This window comes from Coloeus monedula (assembly GCF_965178545.1).
Source record: "Coloeus monedula genome assembly, chromosome: 11".
Lineage (NCBI taxonomy): Eukaryota > Metazoa > Chordata > Aves > Passeriformes > Corvidae > Coloeus > Coloeus monedula.
Window position 1 is genome coordinate 21,033,852 of NC_138791.1, and position 19,839 is coordinate 21,053,690.

The 19,839-nt window shown below is 49.9% G+C and overlaps 1 protein-coding gene across 1 annotated transcript in view; it reads right to left on the reverse strand.

Moving 5' to 3' along the window:
- SRGAP3 (SLIT-ROBO Rho GTPase activating protein 3) overlaps positions 1 to 17,809 on the reverse strand; it is an 85,057-nt gene extending 67,248 nt beyond the window's left edge. The window contains exon 1 of the mRNA XM_082288970.1: positions 17,693 to 17,809. Within this exon, the coding sequence (XP_082145096.1) occupies positions 17,693 to 17,759 (67 nt within the window). The 5' untranslated portion in view covers positions 17,760 to 17,809. The remainder of the gene's footprint in view (positions 1 to 17,692) is intronic.
- Positions 17,810 to 19,839: the final 2,030 nt, after the last annotated feature.

A 19,839-nucleotide genomic window follows, 5' to 3' on the forward strand; every position in this document is an offset into this window, starting at 1 on the left:
GATGATCTAGACACAGTAATGCTTCACAGCACTGCAGAGGTGTGTGACCCTCCAGACACGCCCAAGATCTGACTGTACTGTCAAGACCTTCCTCCCTGCAAAAGAAACATGCTGGCCCCAGCCACGAAGAAGACTCCAGTGCTCTTCCTTGTGGTTGAGGGCAGACAAAAATCTGTTGTATCCTCAAAGCTCCATGTGCTCCCTGATAATAAAATCACACCTGTGCAGGGACAGGCAAGGCACTTTGGAATGGTGAAATGACCTAGCACGTGGTTTTGCCTGCTTTCATGCTGTCCCCCTGTAAGATGATGCTGTTCCTTTCTGAAGGGACACAGAAGTGAGACAAAGAGCATGAATGGACTTCTGAGGTAGGGAGCACATTGTGGCCTTTAGCCACAACCATCAAACTGAGTTCCAATAACTGCAATCTGAAGGGAAAAGCTGACAGTGTCTTGACATGGTCACTTATATGAAATGCACCCTATTTCTTTTGTGCCATATGCCTTTGATGCATTATCATTCCCACTCTTCTTGATTGCTTTTCAAAAGCCATCTAAATTAATGTGAATTGGTAAAGGGTAATAATTGCTATGAATAATCAGTGTATGCTAATAAATGCAAAAATAGGACAAAATGCTAAGTTCCACCAGCACTGACTGTTTCTATCAGTGATAAAGGGCACCTCCTGCACTGACAGCGGGACGGGGAGGACAGCTGCGTCCTTACTGCAGGGGTACAAAGTTACTCTGCTCAGCAAAGAAGCACACAGAAGCACAGCTCCAGCTCTTTGTCTAAAGCACCATCTTGCCAAAGATCAGCTGGTCTGCTCTTAGCAAAATTCTATAGGAATCTATATTAATAAAGATACCAAAAGAAGAAGAAGGTATTACCAAGAAGAAGACAAAAGATATTGCCAATAAGAGGATGCAAACAGAAGGTTGTATAAGTATTTGTCATTGACTCCCAGGGTGCTGCTTCACTGATGGCCAGGCAGAGCTTAGTGCCAGCACACACTGGGTCCCTCAGGCCAGGAGCAGGAAGGGCTGGAATCAGCTCAGGCCCCACCACCAAATGTGGCCCCACAGGCCCCAAGGCAAGCACCCCACATTTATCCCCTGCGTTAAACTGTACTGACCTGAATGGCTTCACACAGCGTGATTTAGGGGGGCCTCCAGCACACTAATGGGATTAAACAGCACACAAGAACAAGGAGAAATGTGTCAGCCTTCTCAGCAATGGCAGGAAACTCCAAGTGAGAACTAAGATCTTGCTTAAAATAAATGGCAGTTCAGAATTCTCTGCAAATTGCATTTGCTGCCTCCTCAAAGTCACAGCATACATTCTTGCAACATGATGGGAAAGACAGTGAATTATAAGAAACATTTTAAATCCAGTCAGAGACCAGCCCACCATTATTTTATTAGTGTGCTTTTTAAGAAATGTAACCTGTAACAGTACAGTGAGTCTAAAAGGGCTATTTCCCTATCTTTTGGGAAAAAAAGATTTGCAGGATGTGGCACTTCCCTTGCTGAACTTCACGAGACTCCTGCTGCCTGTCTCTCCAAGCCTCTCGAGGTGCCTTTGAGCAGCAGCACAACCACTGGGTCTGTCAGCCACACTCACTCAGAACACACAGCACCTCCCTGACCACACCAGTCCCACACTCAGCTGGAGGACTGCCAGAGCAACTGTTTGCTTCACCTAGGATACAACTGGACTCTCAGAAAAATGTTATGATTTCCCTGAAGCAATTTTGTCCTCAGAGAATCCCATTTCACAAGCACCAAGGAAAGCACAGAAACAAGTCACCTCCTCTACACAAAATAAAATTTAGTTTCAGTACAGGGAAAAAACTATCAAATCAGTTAACAGACTACCCAGGGAGGATGTCAGATCTCCCAGCACTGCAGGATTTTATCAACAGACTAGATGAGCATCTGTCAAAGACGTCTGCTCTGCCAGGAAGATATAAAGATACAGAAGAGAGGCGTTAGTTAGGGAAGTTTTTTGGCTAAGCAACCTCTCCCACAGAGCCAAGGGATGTCACTGCCTTCCTGCCCTCCCCAGCACAGGGCAGCCAGGCCATGCTGCAGATCTGCAGGGAAAGCCTGGCTGCCCCGGCACCCTGGCAGGCCACAGAAATCCCCTTGCAAACACCCAAAAATCACACTTATAAATACAAAAAGGGTACAGCTAAAAATATTTTAGTGAAATACACGTGGAACTTCTCCCAGGAGCCACGTGCTGCTCTTGGAGGGAGGGACATCTCCTTTATCCGAGCACACAGAGCCACAGCAGCACTGTCGAGGCTTTATCGTTTGATGGCCTTGTGCTCACTCCCTGTTTGGGAAAAATCACACAGAATGGCCTTCAGGGAACTCATTAAGGAAGACACATTGGAGCTGAGGAAGGCACAGGCTACGGACAGACTGACCACAAGGCAAAGTACAGGAAAGAAAACATCCGAGACCCTTACAAATAATTGCATATTTCTAACTTATTGGAACTTTTAACATCAAGCTCGAGATTCATACTTTTATTGTAAGTTTTAAAATTTAAATTATGAATAAAATTACAGTCACTTTAGTGAAAAGGTGGAAGGCTACATATTAATATTTCCCTGAAATAATGTCTATATATTATGTGACTATCTCTTATTAAGGATTAATTCCAAACTCAGCAGAATTAATTCAGTAGAAAATCTCCTTTTAATTTAGGAGCTTTTGATTCAAATGAACGCTGAAACTGAACAAAACAAAGCAGAGTAGTTGTCCAAACTAAGGAATGTGTAAAGAACACACCTAAACTTAGCCATAGATTTCATTAATAACTATAAGCAAACGAACTTTTTTTAAATTCACAGTTTATCCTAACAATTTTACTGCCAATTTTAACGGATTCTTTTCTCTCTCCCTCTCCCAAAAAATGTCACAAGATGCCTTTGCTCATAAATTATGTTCAATAAGTTGCTTCCAGCCAGGATATTTTACTGAGATAAGGAACAGCTGCATTATACAGAGCTATAATTATGTTTCAAGGAAAAGATCATCAACATGGAAGTATAATTTTCTATTTGGATTTAAAACTAGTGAACAAAACCAGTCCTCATGTGAACAGCACTGTACAATCCCAGGCTCCTCTCGAGCCTCTCCACAGCTGGCTGCACCAGCACACACTGGATGGTGGGGCCAGGAGGAAAATCAAGGGGTTGTTATTTGCCTCCAATGAATTTCAGAAAAATTCTTACGAAAAACCTCTTAACAGGAACAGGAAAAAGACACTGCTGAGAATCGGGGAAACCACAGATTATAACACAAACACCAGTTTCAGCACGGTAACAGTCACCAACTACAAAAAGCCCAACACCAAAAGCCCACATTAATGGGGTACTAAAAATCTGAGTTGAGGTCAAAGTACATTCAGAGATCTGGAGGTAAAATGGGAATATCCTACCTCACGCTCCCACTGCCAGACTAGCTCACCCCTATGGAAAATCTTTCGTTGCTATGGTGACAGGGAATCGAAAAAACTTAGATCCATGTAAACACAGGTTTTCATATGCAGATTGCAGTATTCTGTACTGCCAGTTAATCCCAATTTATGAATTTTCAGTTATTCAGCCAGCCAGAGAAAACTGAGTGATTATTCATAAATATAAAAGTTGAAGTTCATTCCTAGATAAATCGCAAACAAAAACAGGTCTGAATTTCTCATATCAATTATTCACAATGACTAACTCACTCACCTCCAGTTACTTGCCAAAACCAAGCCATACTAATCTCAATTACTTATTTTAGGGGGCAACTCTTCCTTTTTTCCTCATGCTATATTTGTTTATATATGTATGTCTGTATGTTTCCTCCCCCCGTGGGCCACACACAGAGTAAACAAGGAACAGAGGCTGTTAGTGAAGGCTTCTGAAATTCACTATATTCAGTTTTGAACTGCTGGCCCAAGGGTGAAATCAGAACTGACTCATAATGTCTCAGTTCTTTTTTAAGCTGCAACTGAACATTTATAGGAAAACGAAAATAGTCTGAAACAGTTTCAGCTACCAGATGTGATGGTTTTTATCTCCAATGTCCTGACACCAGCCATTCATTTTTCCCCTTTTTTGAGCCTTCAAAACTGTGTTCCAGGAACACACAGAAATCAGAGTCTCGCACCCCAGGCACCTGCCACCTCCTCTTGCCTACATGAACCTTATCCTGAGACTATAGCTTCCATGCAGGAATCTAGTCCTGCCTCGATTATCAAACAGGTTTCTGGAAGATTAGGAATCTGCCAGCTTTCCTCAGGTGGGGACCCTGCAATCTGGGTTCCCACAGCTGTTGTAGCAGCCAAAGGGCACAGAACACACACCTGAGTGGTACCCACCACCAGCCCCTTCCAAACAGTCCAGGTTTCCAGTCTCCCAGCTCCAGCACGTGCATGTGCATCCCTCTCCTAACACAGCTCCTCCATGAGCAGGGCAGAGAGCTCACCCACCACCTGCGTGGTGCCAGATGCAGCGGGCACTGGTGCTCCGTGGAGCTGCTCTGCAGCCGCTGCACCAGCACCTCCATCACATCGCTCACTCCACGTGGGCGGCGAAGCTCCCTGGCTGGGGCCAGGATGCACCACACAATGCTTTATCTCTCTTTGGTTTATGTAGCATTTGTTATTTCAATCATTAATTCCCTCTGTCCTACAAAGAACACCCATGCAGCAAAGCACTGCGCGGCTCCAGGCGATGCCGGCACAGGAACCCTTTGGTAACTCAGCAGCAGCAATCAAGGCCTCACATTGTTCTGGCAGCGCTATCAGGCAATCCACGACCAGATGGATGTATTTGTAAATAAGGCAAATCAGTTTTGTCAGGTTGTAATTGGTTTTAGAACAAGCAATTCCCACGACAACAAACAACAATTAAAGAGCACAGAGCCCCACAGTGCAATGGCGAGCAGGCAGCACTTAGGGACAACAGCAAAGGGGAGCAGTGGCAGTGCCATGGAAGACACACAGACAGCCTCATCCTGGGATGGGCCTAGCAATGCAGGAGAACGGGAAAGCTCAGCAGCTCTGTCAGGGCGATTCCAGAAGTTGAGGATGTCGGGTGCCCACTGAAGCTGCAACTGGAGCCACAGCTAACACCTTGGCAATTCAGAGCCTGCAGAGACCAGCTGTCCTTCTGCCCTGGCAAGTCATTTGGATGCAGGCTGACGAAGAGCAGTTAAGCTACTGGGAAACTTGAGACTCTTCACACAAAGACTGGGGACAAGGAGTTCTTCCCAACAAACTCTGGACACGTTCAGCCTGGTGAAGACCCCAGAAAAGTGAAAGAAGAGGATGCTGAAGGTTTTTTCTTTCTTCCAAAGGCATACTATACTGCCACCATGAATTTCTGCAGGCTCAGTAGTTAGCTTGGTGACCATAAATGTCTTTTTCATTGTCATTGTGATGTACACCACAGACAAGGACACTGCAGCAAACTCAGTGACAACGTGACCAGCCTCCATGTAAATTCTTGGCACACCGACAAGACTCCATGTGCCAGAAACCAGCGGGGTAGCTGGGGTTTGCACCCAGCTCTCACACACAGTCAGGGAAATCCTAGGGACACAACCTGTGACTATTCCCATGACCAGTCACCACTGAATTCCCAATGAAAATTTAATTCTGAAGTTATTCTCTGGCTTTGTGACCTGCAAAATTACTTCCTTCCATCCAGAGCCTTAAGAAAGGTACACCATCTGCTCCAGGCTCTTCTCCCATGCAACACAGATGTCTCCCCACCGCCCTGGGCAGGCATTTAAAAGCAGTAGGCAGCTACATCAACAACACAGTCCCAGGGATGCACGAGTACACACTGTGTGATCAGGAGGAGAGGAAAAGAGTGTGCATTTCTTTTTTCCTCTTCTTCCCACTCTCCCTTACTTTGGAGCTGACCTCTGCCATGGAACAGATTGTTGTTATTTCAACAGTCTCACATCTCACACTGCCATCCTGAAGAACAATGACTACATGAGTACTCTTTGTAATGGTTTCACTTTCAGGGGTTTATAATATGACATTTTCACTTACAATATGTTTACTTAGTATTTCTTCAGGAATTTTAGCAAGAGTAGGTCAAGAGCACACAAGCAGGAAAAAACATGCAGGAAAAAACGCTTTTAAAGCTGTGAGTCACTCAGAACACGATCCAGCAAGGATGTTAAAAGAAACAAAAAATGCTTTGAAAGAACCTGCTGAGAGTCTGATTCCCAGGTTACTTGATCTATTCCAAATTAAAACTCTTTTTTGCCACACTTCCTCGGGCTCTTCCTGAACTATTTGAAAAATCCAATTACAGCGGAGATCCTGATTTCCAGGTTCATTTATTACCAGAGTAGAAGTTCCATTCACTTTAGCGGTAATAAAGAACAGGGCAATAGGAAATTCCCTACAAAACATTTGATTTATTTAATGGAAAGTAAAATCAAGAACGATTAAAGGAAAAGCTGGCAGAATACAAGAGTTTCTGTCTATGACTGTAAAACCCAATTCCAAGAGCTCTGACCAGGATGCCGCCCTTGCACTGGGTGCAGCACAGAATGCACGAAGGCCTCACACCCTCACAGGGCGCTCACCAGCCATCTGCTACAGAATGACCTCTACAATGCGTCCGGCTTCTCCATCTCTCCCTGCCTGATGCCCAGCCCCATCCAGAGACACAGTTCACATTCCCCAAGGGGTAACACAACAAATGGTTTTGTTCCCAGAGTGAGGCAAGCTCTCCCAGGCTATCAGGATTTCTGTACAACACCTCAGAAACCAGCATTTCCCCATCCACGATGGCTGCAAGCTTGGTGCAGCCTGCTCTCTCCTGGAGCTGCAGTACATCTCCATCACGTGAAGTTATACACTGTGCTGGGGAAGATCCATCCATTTGTGCCCCACAGACAGAGAACACTTTGTCCTGCCCCAGGAGCCAACTGCCCCCCCTGCACAGGAAGCTGAGCTGGGAGACCGACAGGGCAGCCAGACCATGGTGACCAGTCCCCGCAGCTCAGCCCAGCACAGGGTCCATGGGGGCTCACACCGCTGGGGGAGGACACACGGCCACTGCACGGCCCCCACACAGGGGCAGAGGCAGGGACCCCACTGCTGCTCCTGCTCCTAAGGACTGCCCCCCACCCAAGTCCCCATGCTGCTACCTCATCCCACCTGCCTCTTGGAAGTGCTGGGAAAATACAGCCATTAATACTCTTAACTGTTTTGAAGCTATTACACAAGTATTTACAGACATGCCAGTGTAACTTAATCCAGTGGCCTCTCAGGGCATTGCTTCAATGCTGCAGGTGAAACATATCCAGCCAACTGTGTACTCTGCACAGGGAAATTTGTTTTCTGATCTCTCCAGCAATCACATTCCACCCTGAAGCACGATACTCACTTGTGCTGGCCTCAGCATGCTTCACTGTATATAATACTGACAGTAAAAGTACTCAGCCCTTTGGAAAACATGCCCACTTTGGAAGAGAAATAGCCATTAGGCAACACAGCAAAACAAACACCTCACTTCTCCAGCCTGCACTGGTAGAGCATGACTGCACTGAGCGGGGGTGAGCGGGAAGCACTCAGTGGCACACACCTTACTGCTGAGGTCCTCCATGTGACAACCAACAAGAATTTTTACCTACAGGAAGGGACATCCCAAAGGAAGAGTTTCCCCTGACTGGTCCTGCTGGATGGGTGGGTGTGAACAGGTTTCAGCCACTGCAGGATGAAGAGGAAGGCGAAGGATCACCATAACTCTTTCCTAATGCTGCAACATGCACTGCACGGTCCCTCACGTGAACACGGATTTCGACACATGATCCCAAGGGCATGAAGCACCACAGGCCACAGTTCATGGGAGACATCCCACCTATTCAAGAGGACTTGCTTAAACCCACAGTGACATGGTTGACAGCCACTGAACATATTTTCAAATTAAACTCTCTCTCTTTTGGCCAGAGCAGGACTTCCGCACCACTTAAGGGTCATTTAGGGCACACTGTCCTTCCAGAGGAATCAGCACACTCTCCTAAATAACAGAGGAGTAAGAACAGGTGCCTACCATAACATCTTCTTAGAAGGCCCAATACATCTTTGTCAGCTGGGGGCCTATCTTCTTCCAGTGGAAGTCACTGCTGGTCAGTGGTGCACAGCATCCTTCCAGAGATGTCACTGAACAGACATCCCCATCTGGCTTACAAGGTCCAGAGACCCCACTCCACAGTGACCACAGGTCACCCGCTCTGCACCAGCATCAGTCTGGAGTGACTAATCAGCTTTTGAGGGCACGCAGGAGCAGTAGATGGGGATTTTAAGAAAAAGCTAAATATACTCTCTGCTGTTGGCAGGATAATCTTGCCGGCAGTGTTTCCTCCCGCACTAACGGAGCGGCTAAACACGGCATTTTTCACACCATTCCCATCTTGTCCTAAGCCACAGCCCACTGACCCACACTGCATTCCACACCAGGGCAACATTCCCAAACTGGACTTGTCTGCACATGGCTTTCCCTCCTGGCCATCGCTCTCTGGCAATGCAGCTCCCATCTTCAAGCTCTCCTGCAGCTTCAGTCCTGCTAACACTGCCAACACTGCAAAATGGCAGCAGGATTTCGCTCTCTCCAGCTCAGATACAAGTCTGTATCTTTAAAATTTCCAACACTAACAAGCTGTCTTGAATTAAACGTCATTTAGGCTTTTCCCAAAAATCTTCAATTGTCTCTGAAGTGTTTGCCAACACAAAAGCTTTAGGCTGCCACACCACCAGTCTGATCTCTTGTCCTTACTCTTCCATGAGTCCCATAATCTCAATGATTAAAGTGCCATGAGAGTCAAACTTCCCTGAAGTAAAAAAAAAAGGGAGTGGAGATTTAAAGACAGACTTCTTACTAAACCCAGTCCACTTAGAGCCATCAGGTCACTAGGACCAGACAGCCAGTGCTACCTATTGTAGCCAGGCTAAGAGCCAGAGCTTTTACACTGATAGTGATGTTCCAAAGCACTCACTGTGTGAGCTTCCTCGGATCCCAGCTGCTGGCAGGCCATAAGGTTACACACACAGAAAGTTTCTGGAAAGCATTCACCATACAGCAGAGCAGAATTCCGGCACCTTGGTCAGGGGAAACATTTTCAATCCTTACCAATACCCACGTTATTCCCATGAAGCAACTACTGATTTATCAGTGCATTTGACAGAGAGAAAAACTTTGCACACACATGAGGCCAGCAACTAAAAATTATTAAACTGATGATCTTGAGCTTAGAAATCTGTTCTTGAGGTCATCTCCTCTTAAAGTTCCAAACGTACAACATCCCCTCAGGCTCTCACCATGCCACAGAAGCACCTGGAGACCAAAACCAACTCTTCAAACAAACAAGCAGCAAGACCTCAAACCACTCTTCAAACAAACAAACAAACAAAGCAGCAACACTACAGCAGCAAGAAGAAAACGGGTCTTTGGGGCTCTGTCACGGTGAAGGGGGAAGCAAGTCCACGACAGGGCCTTATACTGCAGTCCTGCTGTGTGCAACACTGTTCCACAAAGTTGGACCAACAGATGAAGAAAAGCCATGGAAAACCAGATTCCCTTTTCCCTTAATGGGAATCATTAAAGTCAGTCCTCCATCTCCTGAACTCTGGTCATTTACACGTCTGTATCCTCCTCACTTCTTAAATATTTACTCTTAAAATACAAGCCCGAGTAAAACCCCACCACTACAGCTCACTTTGCTGTCTCCCTTAATAACTAAAGCATAAGCCACGTGGATAAAATCCCTGCCCTGGAGTGCTGCCCTGAGCATTCCAAGAAGCAGCAGGATGAACAGAATCCCGAAGAGAGACACTCCCTCTCCTCTGCCTGAGGCAGGGCATCAGAGATGCTCAACACAGGAGCAACCTCCTCTCATCTCCCAGCTAATACAGACACTGAGACCATTTAACTCCACAGTTCTTCTAGCAGCAAGTTCCTCAGCTGTCCTGCACACCTGCCATTGCTACAAGATGGAGTAATGTTTTCCAGAGCTACTTTGGGAAGCCAGACACATTCCACTGACTGCCATCTCTTGCCACAGACACAAGTGTTCCTCCCAAAGGCTGAGGTGAAAAAGTCAGAGGTATTTTTCCCCTCTTCAAAACCAACTTCAAAGGCAAGAAGACCGACCAATACTAATGCAAATTCTTCTCAGAAGCTGCTGGACACAGTGTGGCTGTGTAATTTTCCCAAAATTTGCAGTTTCCAGACTATTACCTGCACCACAACAAGAATCTCCTTGAACATCAGCAGAGCTTCATAGCCAGGAAAGGACATTTGGAAAGCTATAAAAACACTTCTGGGAAGCAGATTGTTTAAGGCAGCTCAACAGCACAAGACATGGAAGCAAGAGACTCTGATAGCAGCAGCTTTCTCCCAGTCTCCCTGGTCCCCCAGTCCCTCCTAGGCCAGAGGTTCCCATACTGGGGAACCCACTCTAGTACACACAGACAGACACACCACTCCACAGCCACATGAACACCAGCCTAGAGGCACTGCTGCTGCTCCCCTCTGGTAACTCTGTGCCTGCAGAGCTGAATTTGGGGACCCACCTCCACAAGAGGCTGGGAAGCACCAACTTCCACACTGGAATTATGTCACCGCACCTTTTTTACATATCTTTGTTGGTAAGACAGAGGAGAATATTTAAATTAAGGAGGAAGATTTAAAACCTCTCCCTCCCTACCATGACCATGCTACCAGCTGTCTCCTCACTGCTGAGCACCAACAACCCTGCGAGAAATAGCACAACCCTGGGATAAACAGCAGGGCTGTATGTCCCTGGCCTGGCAGCCCTGGCTGCTGCACTGTGATGGGGCTATTTCTCATGTGAACTCTAAAGTCACGCTGCTGGAAAATCACAGACATTAAACACTGCCACAGCACCCTGGCAGTAAGGAACACACAGCCCCATCACACCAACTGAGTCCAGTGCAGGGAACACACCACAGCCACATGAACTCCCTCAGTAATTTTATTTTGATACTCTACTTCCTCTCTTAAAATTGCATGTTGCAATACACTGTTCAGTGGCTGCCTCTGCCCAAACCACTGCAACTGCCTTTCAGAGAGAAAAGGGAGTCTAAAATAAGTTATCTCAGGCCAGTTTGTCAGGGAAAAGTTTACAAATCAGGCTCTTGAAGACGTGAACAGCGTAAAGTGCATCCAGTAACCACAGGCCCAGAGCAGAAGCCCGGGGCAAGGGCTGGCAGCTCTCCGGAGGTCAGCAGTGACAGGTACGCCCCATCACCACACAGGATCACACTGTTCACCCATCTGCCTGTCCTCAGTCACTGCTATGGCACATGCCAGTAACACACACGGGTGGGGCACACACAGCACATTAGTTATTACTACGGAACACTCACCTTTTCAGGAGAAGGGTTTGCTGGCAGCTCAGCAAAAGCCTCCTGGGATTAAACCAACAGTCAGGACTAAAGAGCCACCCAGGTTGTAAGAAAGCGGAGATTACTTTGTGCCAGCTTTGCTGGAGAGTGGCACGAGGAACACGCCTGCACACGCCGCTGAACCCTCTGCAGCCCTGAGCCCGAGCCAGGCGTTACGTGTGTGACCTGTCCCATCACCCAGCAGGAGCACGGGTACCTCCCCAAGTCACTAAAAGCATTTCAGGAGGTGACTGCTGCTGTGCATGGTAGCTTGACAAACAGCAACTTGAAACCAAGCCAAACCCAGGCAGGAGAAAATCTGAGAGCTCAAAGGGGAGGGCTCCCCACCATCTTCCACAGGCCAGCAAAAGGGAGAGTAAATCCTGCTCCTCACAGGGGCTGAAACCGCACACAAAACTGACAATATTACACCTTACAGAGGCTTATAAATATCTACTAAGCACCTGAAGCGCATTTGGTGCTGCACTCTGATGGCCCTTAAAACTCTTCACCTGGAACCAGGACTAGCTACAGGCCTTGAATAAGTGTTGTAAGAGGGTTTTATTGTTATCAGGTGGAGAGGTAGACTGACAAATAATGCCAGCTGCACACCCAGGCACCTGCCAGCTCTCAGGAAAGAACTCAGCCAGGCTTGCAGGACCAAAATACCCTTCTTTTGTATCTAAATCACCTCACAGCATGGCAGGACCCCAGCTCCTGCCACCGGATCTCTGCCCTGGGACAAGCCATGACCCTGGACATACTGCTCAGCAGTTCCGACCTCTGGTCATGCAGACAAGCAGGAGGAGCTGCTGAGGATGGATGGACCATCCCACCAGCAGCTGCACAGAGCTGGTGGGGGTCAGTTGCACACAGGAGCTGCTGACTCAGCTGAACCATCCCAGCCTCTGCCAAAGTGCTCAGGACTTGAACTTTGCAGGAATAGCTCTGATAAATTCAATTTCTTTCCATTAGAGACTGACAATTAATCTTTATTAGGAATCATATCTAAACTCCCTGCTATCCCTGCACATGGCCTGCCCAGTGCCTACACACAGAGGGCTCTGTAAAACCCAGTTGCCAGGGCCACGCTCAGAGCCACGGAGGAAACACAGCAGGGAAGAGGATGGTAACAACCAGCAGCAGCGCGGAGCAGTTCTCCCAAAGTCTCACAGCAGAAACTAGATCAGATTCATCAGGATCTGATCAGCTGCAGACAGCTCCACCAAAGCCAGCTGAGCTATGCCAGGCATGCTGGGTGCCCTTGGGTCACACTTCCCCACATTTTGTTAAGCACAATTAAGCCAACAGACATTTTCTATCTGTTTCTGCAATTAACACTTAGAAGTTTCCCACCAGCCCCCACAAAGGGGTGCAACTTTCTCTCTTGCACAGAACTATTTCATTGAATGAGCTGTCAATTTCAAGCCTTGATGCCCCTCTTCGTTGGGACGCAAAGCTTCTCCCCTGCGCAAACCAGCATCCTAGAAAATTATCTGGCATGGGAGTTTTCCCAACATTTTCTGAGCAAAGTCAAAAGATAAGAAGAGCTAAGAAAAGAGAACAGATACAAAAGAAGGGATGCGGCTACTGCAGTAGAAGAAGTCAAAGGAAGCTAATGGGCAATGATAAATTAACCTAAACTTTATGAAAATGGGAAAGAACACATTGGTTTTCTTTGGCCCCAAGTCTGCAAACGTTTTTAGTGGTTTTATGTGCTAAATCCATCAAAACTCTAGTTTTAGTATCAATTTACACAGCAACCAAAAGTCCCAGAAGTCAAGGAATCATCCCTTTGCCACTATGCAGCCAGATGCACCATTTGGAGAGCCCCACCTCCAGGATCACAAAGGATCATGTCACCTGCCAGTCACACGACACAAGATGCTACTGCCTTACAGCAGTCTCCCTGCCAACAGCAGGGATCACACAGGGACCTGTGCTTTGCCAGGGTTAAGGCAAAACTGCGGGAAGCAATATAAAATTTAACAGCCAATCAACACAAAGCCCAATTTTCTGCAAGATTTCCAATGCTGGACCATAGGCAGTTGCATCTGCATAACTGGTTCATTTTTCTGCATTAAAGCCACAAATCAGGCATGTAACCATAATGAGGGAGAGACATTTATTTAGATTTCTGCCCAGATAGACCAATTAAAACTGTACGTCTGAAAACACGCGCTTTAAATTGTGCATCCAAGGATCTGCTGTGTTCTGTATTCCGCAGGCAGCTGTCATGTGGCAGTTGTAAATCTGCAGCCATATCTCCATTGGTGTTTATTTTTAACACCACCACTCCTGTCTGCAAGGCTAAGGCAAATAAGAAAACCTGCCTCCTGGAAGTATTCTTAAATATTTTCTTTCTGGTACCATCCAGCAAGCATCTCCTGCCAGCACTCGGGCCAGCTCTCTCCTGTCCCAACAGCTGGAGGGTGCAAAGCAGCAGCAGAAGAGAAGGACAGACCATGGACAACTGACAGGAGATACTGCACCATGGGAAGGAGCCTGCCAGCGCTGCGTGTGTGCAGGAGAGGTGAGAGAGAGGTCTCCATGCACGGGCAGACAGCAAACACTGTGCAGGGCTGCAAGAACAGCACCTGCAGCAGCCGCGGGCAGCAGCCATCACATACTCCCACTCCCAAAAGCAGAGTGGCTCCAACCCAGAGCCTCATGCACCGTGTAGCACTGTCAGCCCCTGACCAGCCATCAGCCCCCAGCCCTCTCTGAGACACCCAGGAACAGACTGTGCATGCAGCAGGGCACTCACAGACCCGCATGCACCTCACACACCCCCGCTATCTTTTCCATGCATTTTCAGGACAACTCCTTCCCACCATGAGAGGAGCAGACACGGTTCTCCAGGGAAGGAGGGAAGACACAGAGCCATCATGGCCAATAAATCACCCTGTGCATGAAGATAATTCCCCAGTTCAACCCTCCTCCTTCCAATCTCACTCCCCACACAGCGCGTGGGCTCCTTGATTGCTGTACCCGAGGCTGCAGCACCCGAACACAGCAGGTCGGGCAGGGCTTGGCTCCCACACTGCAGCTACTGACAAGCCATCCCCAAACCACCCCAGCCTTTGCTCTACTTCCCAACAGCCGGAGCTAGAGGCTCCAGCAAAACTTTCCTGTAATCAGTCTAAGTAACTTTTTCCCCCTCGGTGTCATTCCAGGTGTCTTGTCAGCTCCTCTAGTCCAGAGGCTTCATGCACCTGAGGCACTGCTGGAACACCATTGCCTCACCCAGCGCTGGCTGACACCTCACAACAGCAGCATCCTGCCCACTTCCAACCCTCTCTGACATCGTCTCCAAATGCATTTCCAATGCAGCTTTGCTGGAGTTACTTCCCTTCCATCCATGCTGATATATGCCCTGGAGCTCACATGCAGGGTTTTCCACCTTTCTCCCTTCCATTTTCCTGTCCATGCAATGGGGATGAGCACTGTGCCATGTTCAGATTCTAGACCCATCCTCCATAACACAGCATCACTTCTTCAAATTTTCATCTATTATCATCTTCATATTTAAGCATTTCCATACCAACCCTTCGGCTGTCGGTCCCCGTTGCCACCACTTCCCCTCTTCTTTATCCCTATTTCTCTTCCATTTTAGTCTCTCTCTGGAGGTTTGGGCATCTGTCTTCACCAGGGTAGCAAGAGATTAGATATGAATAGCGTAATGACTCAATCCTTGAAGAAAATAAACAGGATATCTGGGATAATGAGGTAGCCTACATTCACTCCTTCAGTCAAGCCAGGAGAGGCCAGACTCTGCACAAAGGGAGCATAAGTGGAGGTGGGTGCTCATGGTCACTGTCACAGCCTCAGAGAAGGTTTAGATGATCACAAACCCTGGCCCATGTTGGGCTGGCACACTCAACACACAACTGAGCACAGAAAAGCTCTGCTCCTTCTGCAGTGCATCCTCAGCCCCCAGCACTCCTTGGGCCCCTACAAATGCGATGACCAACTGCTGTCCTGCCTGCTCAGCCACGTTTGTTTACACTGCTCCTATTTAGTGAAGGAAGTACAGGCTAACCCTAACCCTGCTCTGCACCAATCCCTCCAGAGACAGACGGTTATCCTCCTCCAACAGTTCAGCAAGGTGGGAAGATCAGACCCACCCTGGTCGCCACAGAGAGCGAGTGATGGCTATCAGGTCACAGCTGTGAGCACTGGAGCCCCTGCACCTCACCACAGTCATCCCAAGGCCACCCTCATTGTGTAACAGACCCGATGTGCCCAGGGATGGAGCTGCCACCTCCTCAAAGGCAGCGGGCAGGCAGCACACACAGGTGCTGGGGTCTGACTCTGCCCACCTCTCCCCAGCTACAGGCACAGTCACACCCTGTCAACACAAAAATCAGCCTTTATTCAGGTGAAAACACAGACCAAGTACCCTATATGAGGAATCAGACATTCCTGGAGGTGTAATTATGCACAGAACAGTATCAAGGAAATTATTACTGGCCCATCAGCAAACTGTCTGCATTACAGCCGCCCAAAACGTGATCACTGTGGTGTAATGTAACACCCTCACACACACTCTAACATTAACTGCCTCACATATGGAAACCATGAGGCTACAGAAGCCGGGCCAAGAATGATCATGGCACATGAGTACTCCAGTTACAAACAACAATCAGAAAAAACACTGGAGACATCCACAGCAAAGTTTTTGGAAGAGCTCAGAACCAGTCCTGCCCCCAGTGACCCCTCTGCAACCCGAGCACCCAAGAAGCAGGAATCACCCGGCCCAGGACATCTTTGAGAATAACATGAAACCATGGGACAGTCTCTGGGAACAAATGCAAATCCCCTCCCATAAAACGAACAATACCACAGGCTAAAAGAGTATTTCATCTGCTTAACTGCAGGGTGCAATAACATCAATTTGCCCAAATTACACACAAGCAGAAAGGTAATTGGCACAGAGCAGGGTGTGTTGTGACTGTTCCATCACTCTTCGAGGCCAACTACAAAAGACTGAAATGCAAGAAAGTAAACAATGGCACGAAACCAACAGCCAGCCCCTTCCCCAGAATCCCTCCCTCTGGCATCATGCTGCCGCAGTTAGGCAGAGACTTTTCCAAGCGGAGTCTGTGCAGACCAGCCATCACCCAGCTGAGCCAGGATCTGGAGAAAAATGGAAGCTCTGGAGTTTGCACAAGCACAAGTTACTCCGCAGAAAAGCTGGTTTACACTTTTAATTAACCATGTCCTGGACTTAAATATAATGAAGTGGTGAACACATACCCATATGAAACAACCAAGCAAAGGGAGAGTGGAGCTGGTTTTATATAATAGTGGGGGGACTGAAGGAGGCAGTGCAAGGAAAAGGCATGAAGTAAGCAGCTGAGAGTATCCTCCGTCTGAAGGTGGGAAAAGGAATTGTCATCAGCTAACAGAATTAGCAATTATTGCAATATGGAGCAGATTTATTAAGTTATCCAAAAACGTCCATTAATAGAGTTTGCTACCAACACGAGAATCCCTGGGTGTGCAATAGAGCGAAGGTTACACTGGCTCATTTCCTTCAGCCTCCAACCTGCTCAGACCTTCCCTGGGCTGCAGAGCTGCCATGTGTCACAGGGTACCAACTTTCCTCCGAAACAAGAATTAACTTGGAGCCTGGGATTCGATGCTCAGTGGTCTCAATAGACAAAACGTCTAATTTTATTCCTCTCCAGCACTCAGAAACGCAGCGTCTGTCGCACAGCTCCGCGCCCCGCACCAGTACCGGCACTTGCATAATAATGACTGCGGGCCTGGAGGCGAGGGGCCGGAGCACGAAGGCGAAGTTCCTTACATAAGGACCGCAGGATCGATGCGCTCCCCACCAGGAGGCCGTGGGCAGCGCTCCCGACACCGCACAGCCCCGGGGCTCCCTTAGCCACCGGTCCCGCTCCCCTGCGCCCCGGGCGGGCACTTCCCGGGTGGGCGCAGGGCGCTGCCCCCGGAGGATAGCCCCGGCCACCTCCGCTTCGGGGGCTGAACAATCCCTGCCCATCACCGCCGCCCGCACGCCGAGTCCCCGCACGGCGACGGCACCGGCGCCCGCAGCGCCCAGCGGGCAGGGCCGGGACTCGCCCGCCGGTGCCTCCGTGGGGCCGCGGCTCCCGCGCCCGGCGGTGCCGCAGCGCGGGAGGGGCGGGGGGCGGCGGCGCAGCCCCCGCGGCCGGAGCCGGCCCGTCCCCGCCCCGCCCCGCACACAAAGGCGGCCCCGCCGCGCCCCGCACGGGTCCCCGCTCCGCACCTTTGACCTGCGCCTCGTAGTCGGCGATGATCTCTTTGTCCTTCTTGAACTTGCCCTGCGCTGACATCGTGCGGGAGGGCGCGGGCCCCGCCGGGACCGCCGCCCGCCGCGCTCCGCCGCCGCCTCACCCGGCCGCGGCCCCGCCGCCGCCAGCGGCCGCCGTCATTGGCGGCGCCGGGGACACCGCGCGCCGCGGGGACACCGCGCACCGCCCGCACCGCGGGGAGCGCAGCGCCGCCGGGAGCGGGGCAGGGCAGAGCCGAGCCGAGCCGAGCCGAGCCGAGCCGAGCCGAGCCGAGCCGAACGCAACCGCTCCCGCCGCCGGCCGAGGCGGGGCCCTGGCGCCGCTCCCGCGCTCAGGTTGCGCGCGGGGCGGGGCGTCCCAGAGCCCCTTCCCCGCCCCGGCCCCGCCCCGGCCCCGCCGCGCTCCGCTCGGCTCGGCCGCGCTCCCCGGGCCGGGCAGCGCCGCCGTGCTCCGGCACCCTCCGGTACCGCTGCGTGCAGATCGCCCCGTTTTGCTCCCCGCTCTCCCCGCACGATCCCCCCCTCCCGGAGCGGCCCCTCCGACACCATCCGGTCGCCGCTGGGACTGCGCGGGTGCACGGGAGCAGAATTGTCACTTCTTGTTAAAAGGAAGGAAAAAAGGAGAAAGTGTTCGTTCCAGCAGAAGCAACATCAGTGCTTAAGGCTCTTTATCAGGGGTTCTAGTTGAGCGGTTGGGAGCCAGTCCATGAAACCTCACACACTTGCCAGCAGCGTATGCAATGGCACATCCGAGCCCTCGGACAGGCAGGATCCACAATCCACTGAGTGGGTCCTCTGTCCGGCCCCGGCTACGCTCCCATCACTGCTCCACACAATGGGTTCTTTTATGGGTGTCTTGTGAGGAGTGAATTCAGGGAGATTTGATGATTCACAGTTACTCTGCCAACTTTAAATAATAACCCCAGCCCATTACACAAATAATTTACCTAGTGCAAGCAGGCAGCACAGAGAAGCATTCTGCATCTCAGTGGCTGTGGAAGGGCCTGGGAAGGAGGGAGAAAAAGCGAGCTCTTCCAGGAAAGCGCAGCCACTGCAGAATGTGAAGCCCAAGATGAGGGCTGAGCATTGTTACTCCAACTCCAGGTGGACCAAGGTCCTCAGAGCTTCAGGGAAAGCACAAACTGTGCTAGACCCCCGCTGAGCACAGGGAGAGGCAGAGGACAGGGACCACGGGGAAGGCACAGGGACAGTGGCTGTGAGCACAGCTCAGTGTTCTGTGGCAGAGCAGGAGCAGCCAGAGAGCATGTACCAGTCCTTAGGGTGGGTTGTGCAGCATGGGGGAAGCAGGACAACAGGCTGCTCCAGTTCACAGGGTTTAGGGGGCAAACCCCTCTGGGGGATGAGCATGCAGGGCTGGCAGCTGGCAGGGCCTGAAGGGACAGGGACACACACCAGCAATCTGGTGGACCTGCCCTGTGGGATCCTCCTTGTGCCGGTGTGCTGACCTATGGAGCAGCCAGGGTCCTGAGCCGATGGCTGCAGAAGCTGCAGAACCAGGGGGAGTAGGGCAGCCTGGGCACACCCCAGGAAAACAGCACTGCTCTGCAAACCCTCTATCCAACAACCGAGCACAGGTGAACAGAGGGAGCCAAGTGCAGAGACAGAACAAGAATGTAAAATTTGACAGGGGAGGGTGCAGCCAGCACAAAAGAGGCAGGACGAGAGAAGTGGGAAAAGAGGCCATGAGCAATCCTGGGGTGAGCTGGAAGGGTGAAGGATGGACATTGGCTCAGGAGCTTCTTCTCTGGTCTCAGCAAGGATGGTGGGGCAGGAGCAGGGAAACATCAGCAAAGGAGTGTTGACACATCAGCTGAGGAGAGCTGGGGCGTCTGGAGAGACAAACAACAATTCCTGAACTGAGACAAAGGAAAAGAGTGAGAGAGGGGAAGCCATTGATTTGGGATGGGGAAGCCAGGAAGCTGTGCCCACTCTGTGCCCAAGGTCGTGTGAAATCTCAGCAGGGCAGGCAGCAGGCTGACCAGCCACTCTTGCTGTTTTGGGTTCTGCCACTCACTGATACCCTGAATATTTTATGTCATCTGATAATGTCATCTGATCTTTGAAACACAATTTGCCTTGGTCTGGACAGTTTCACAGTGCTG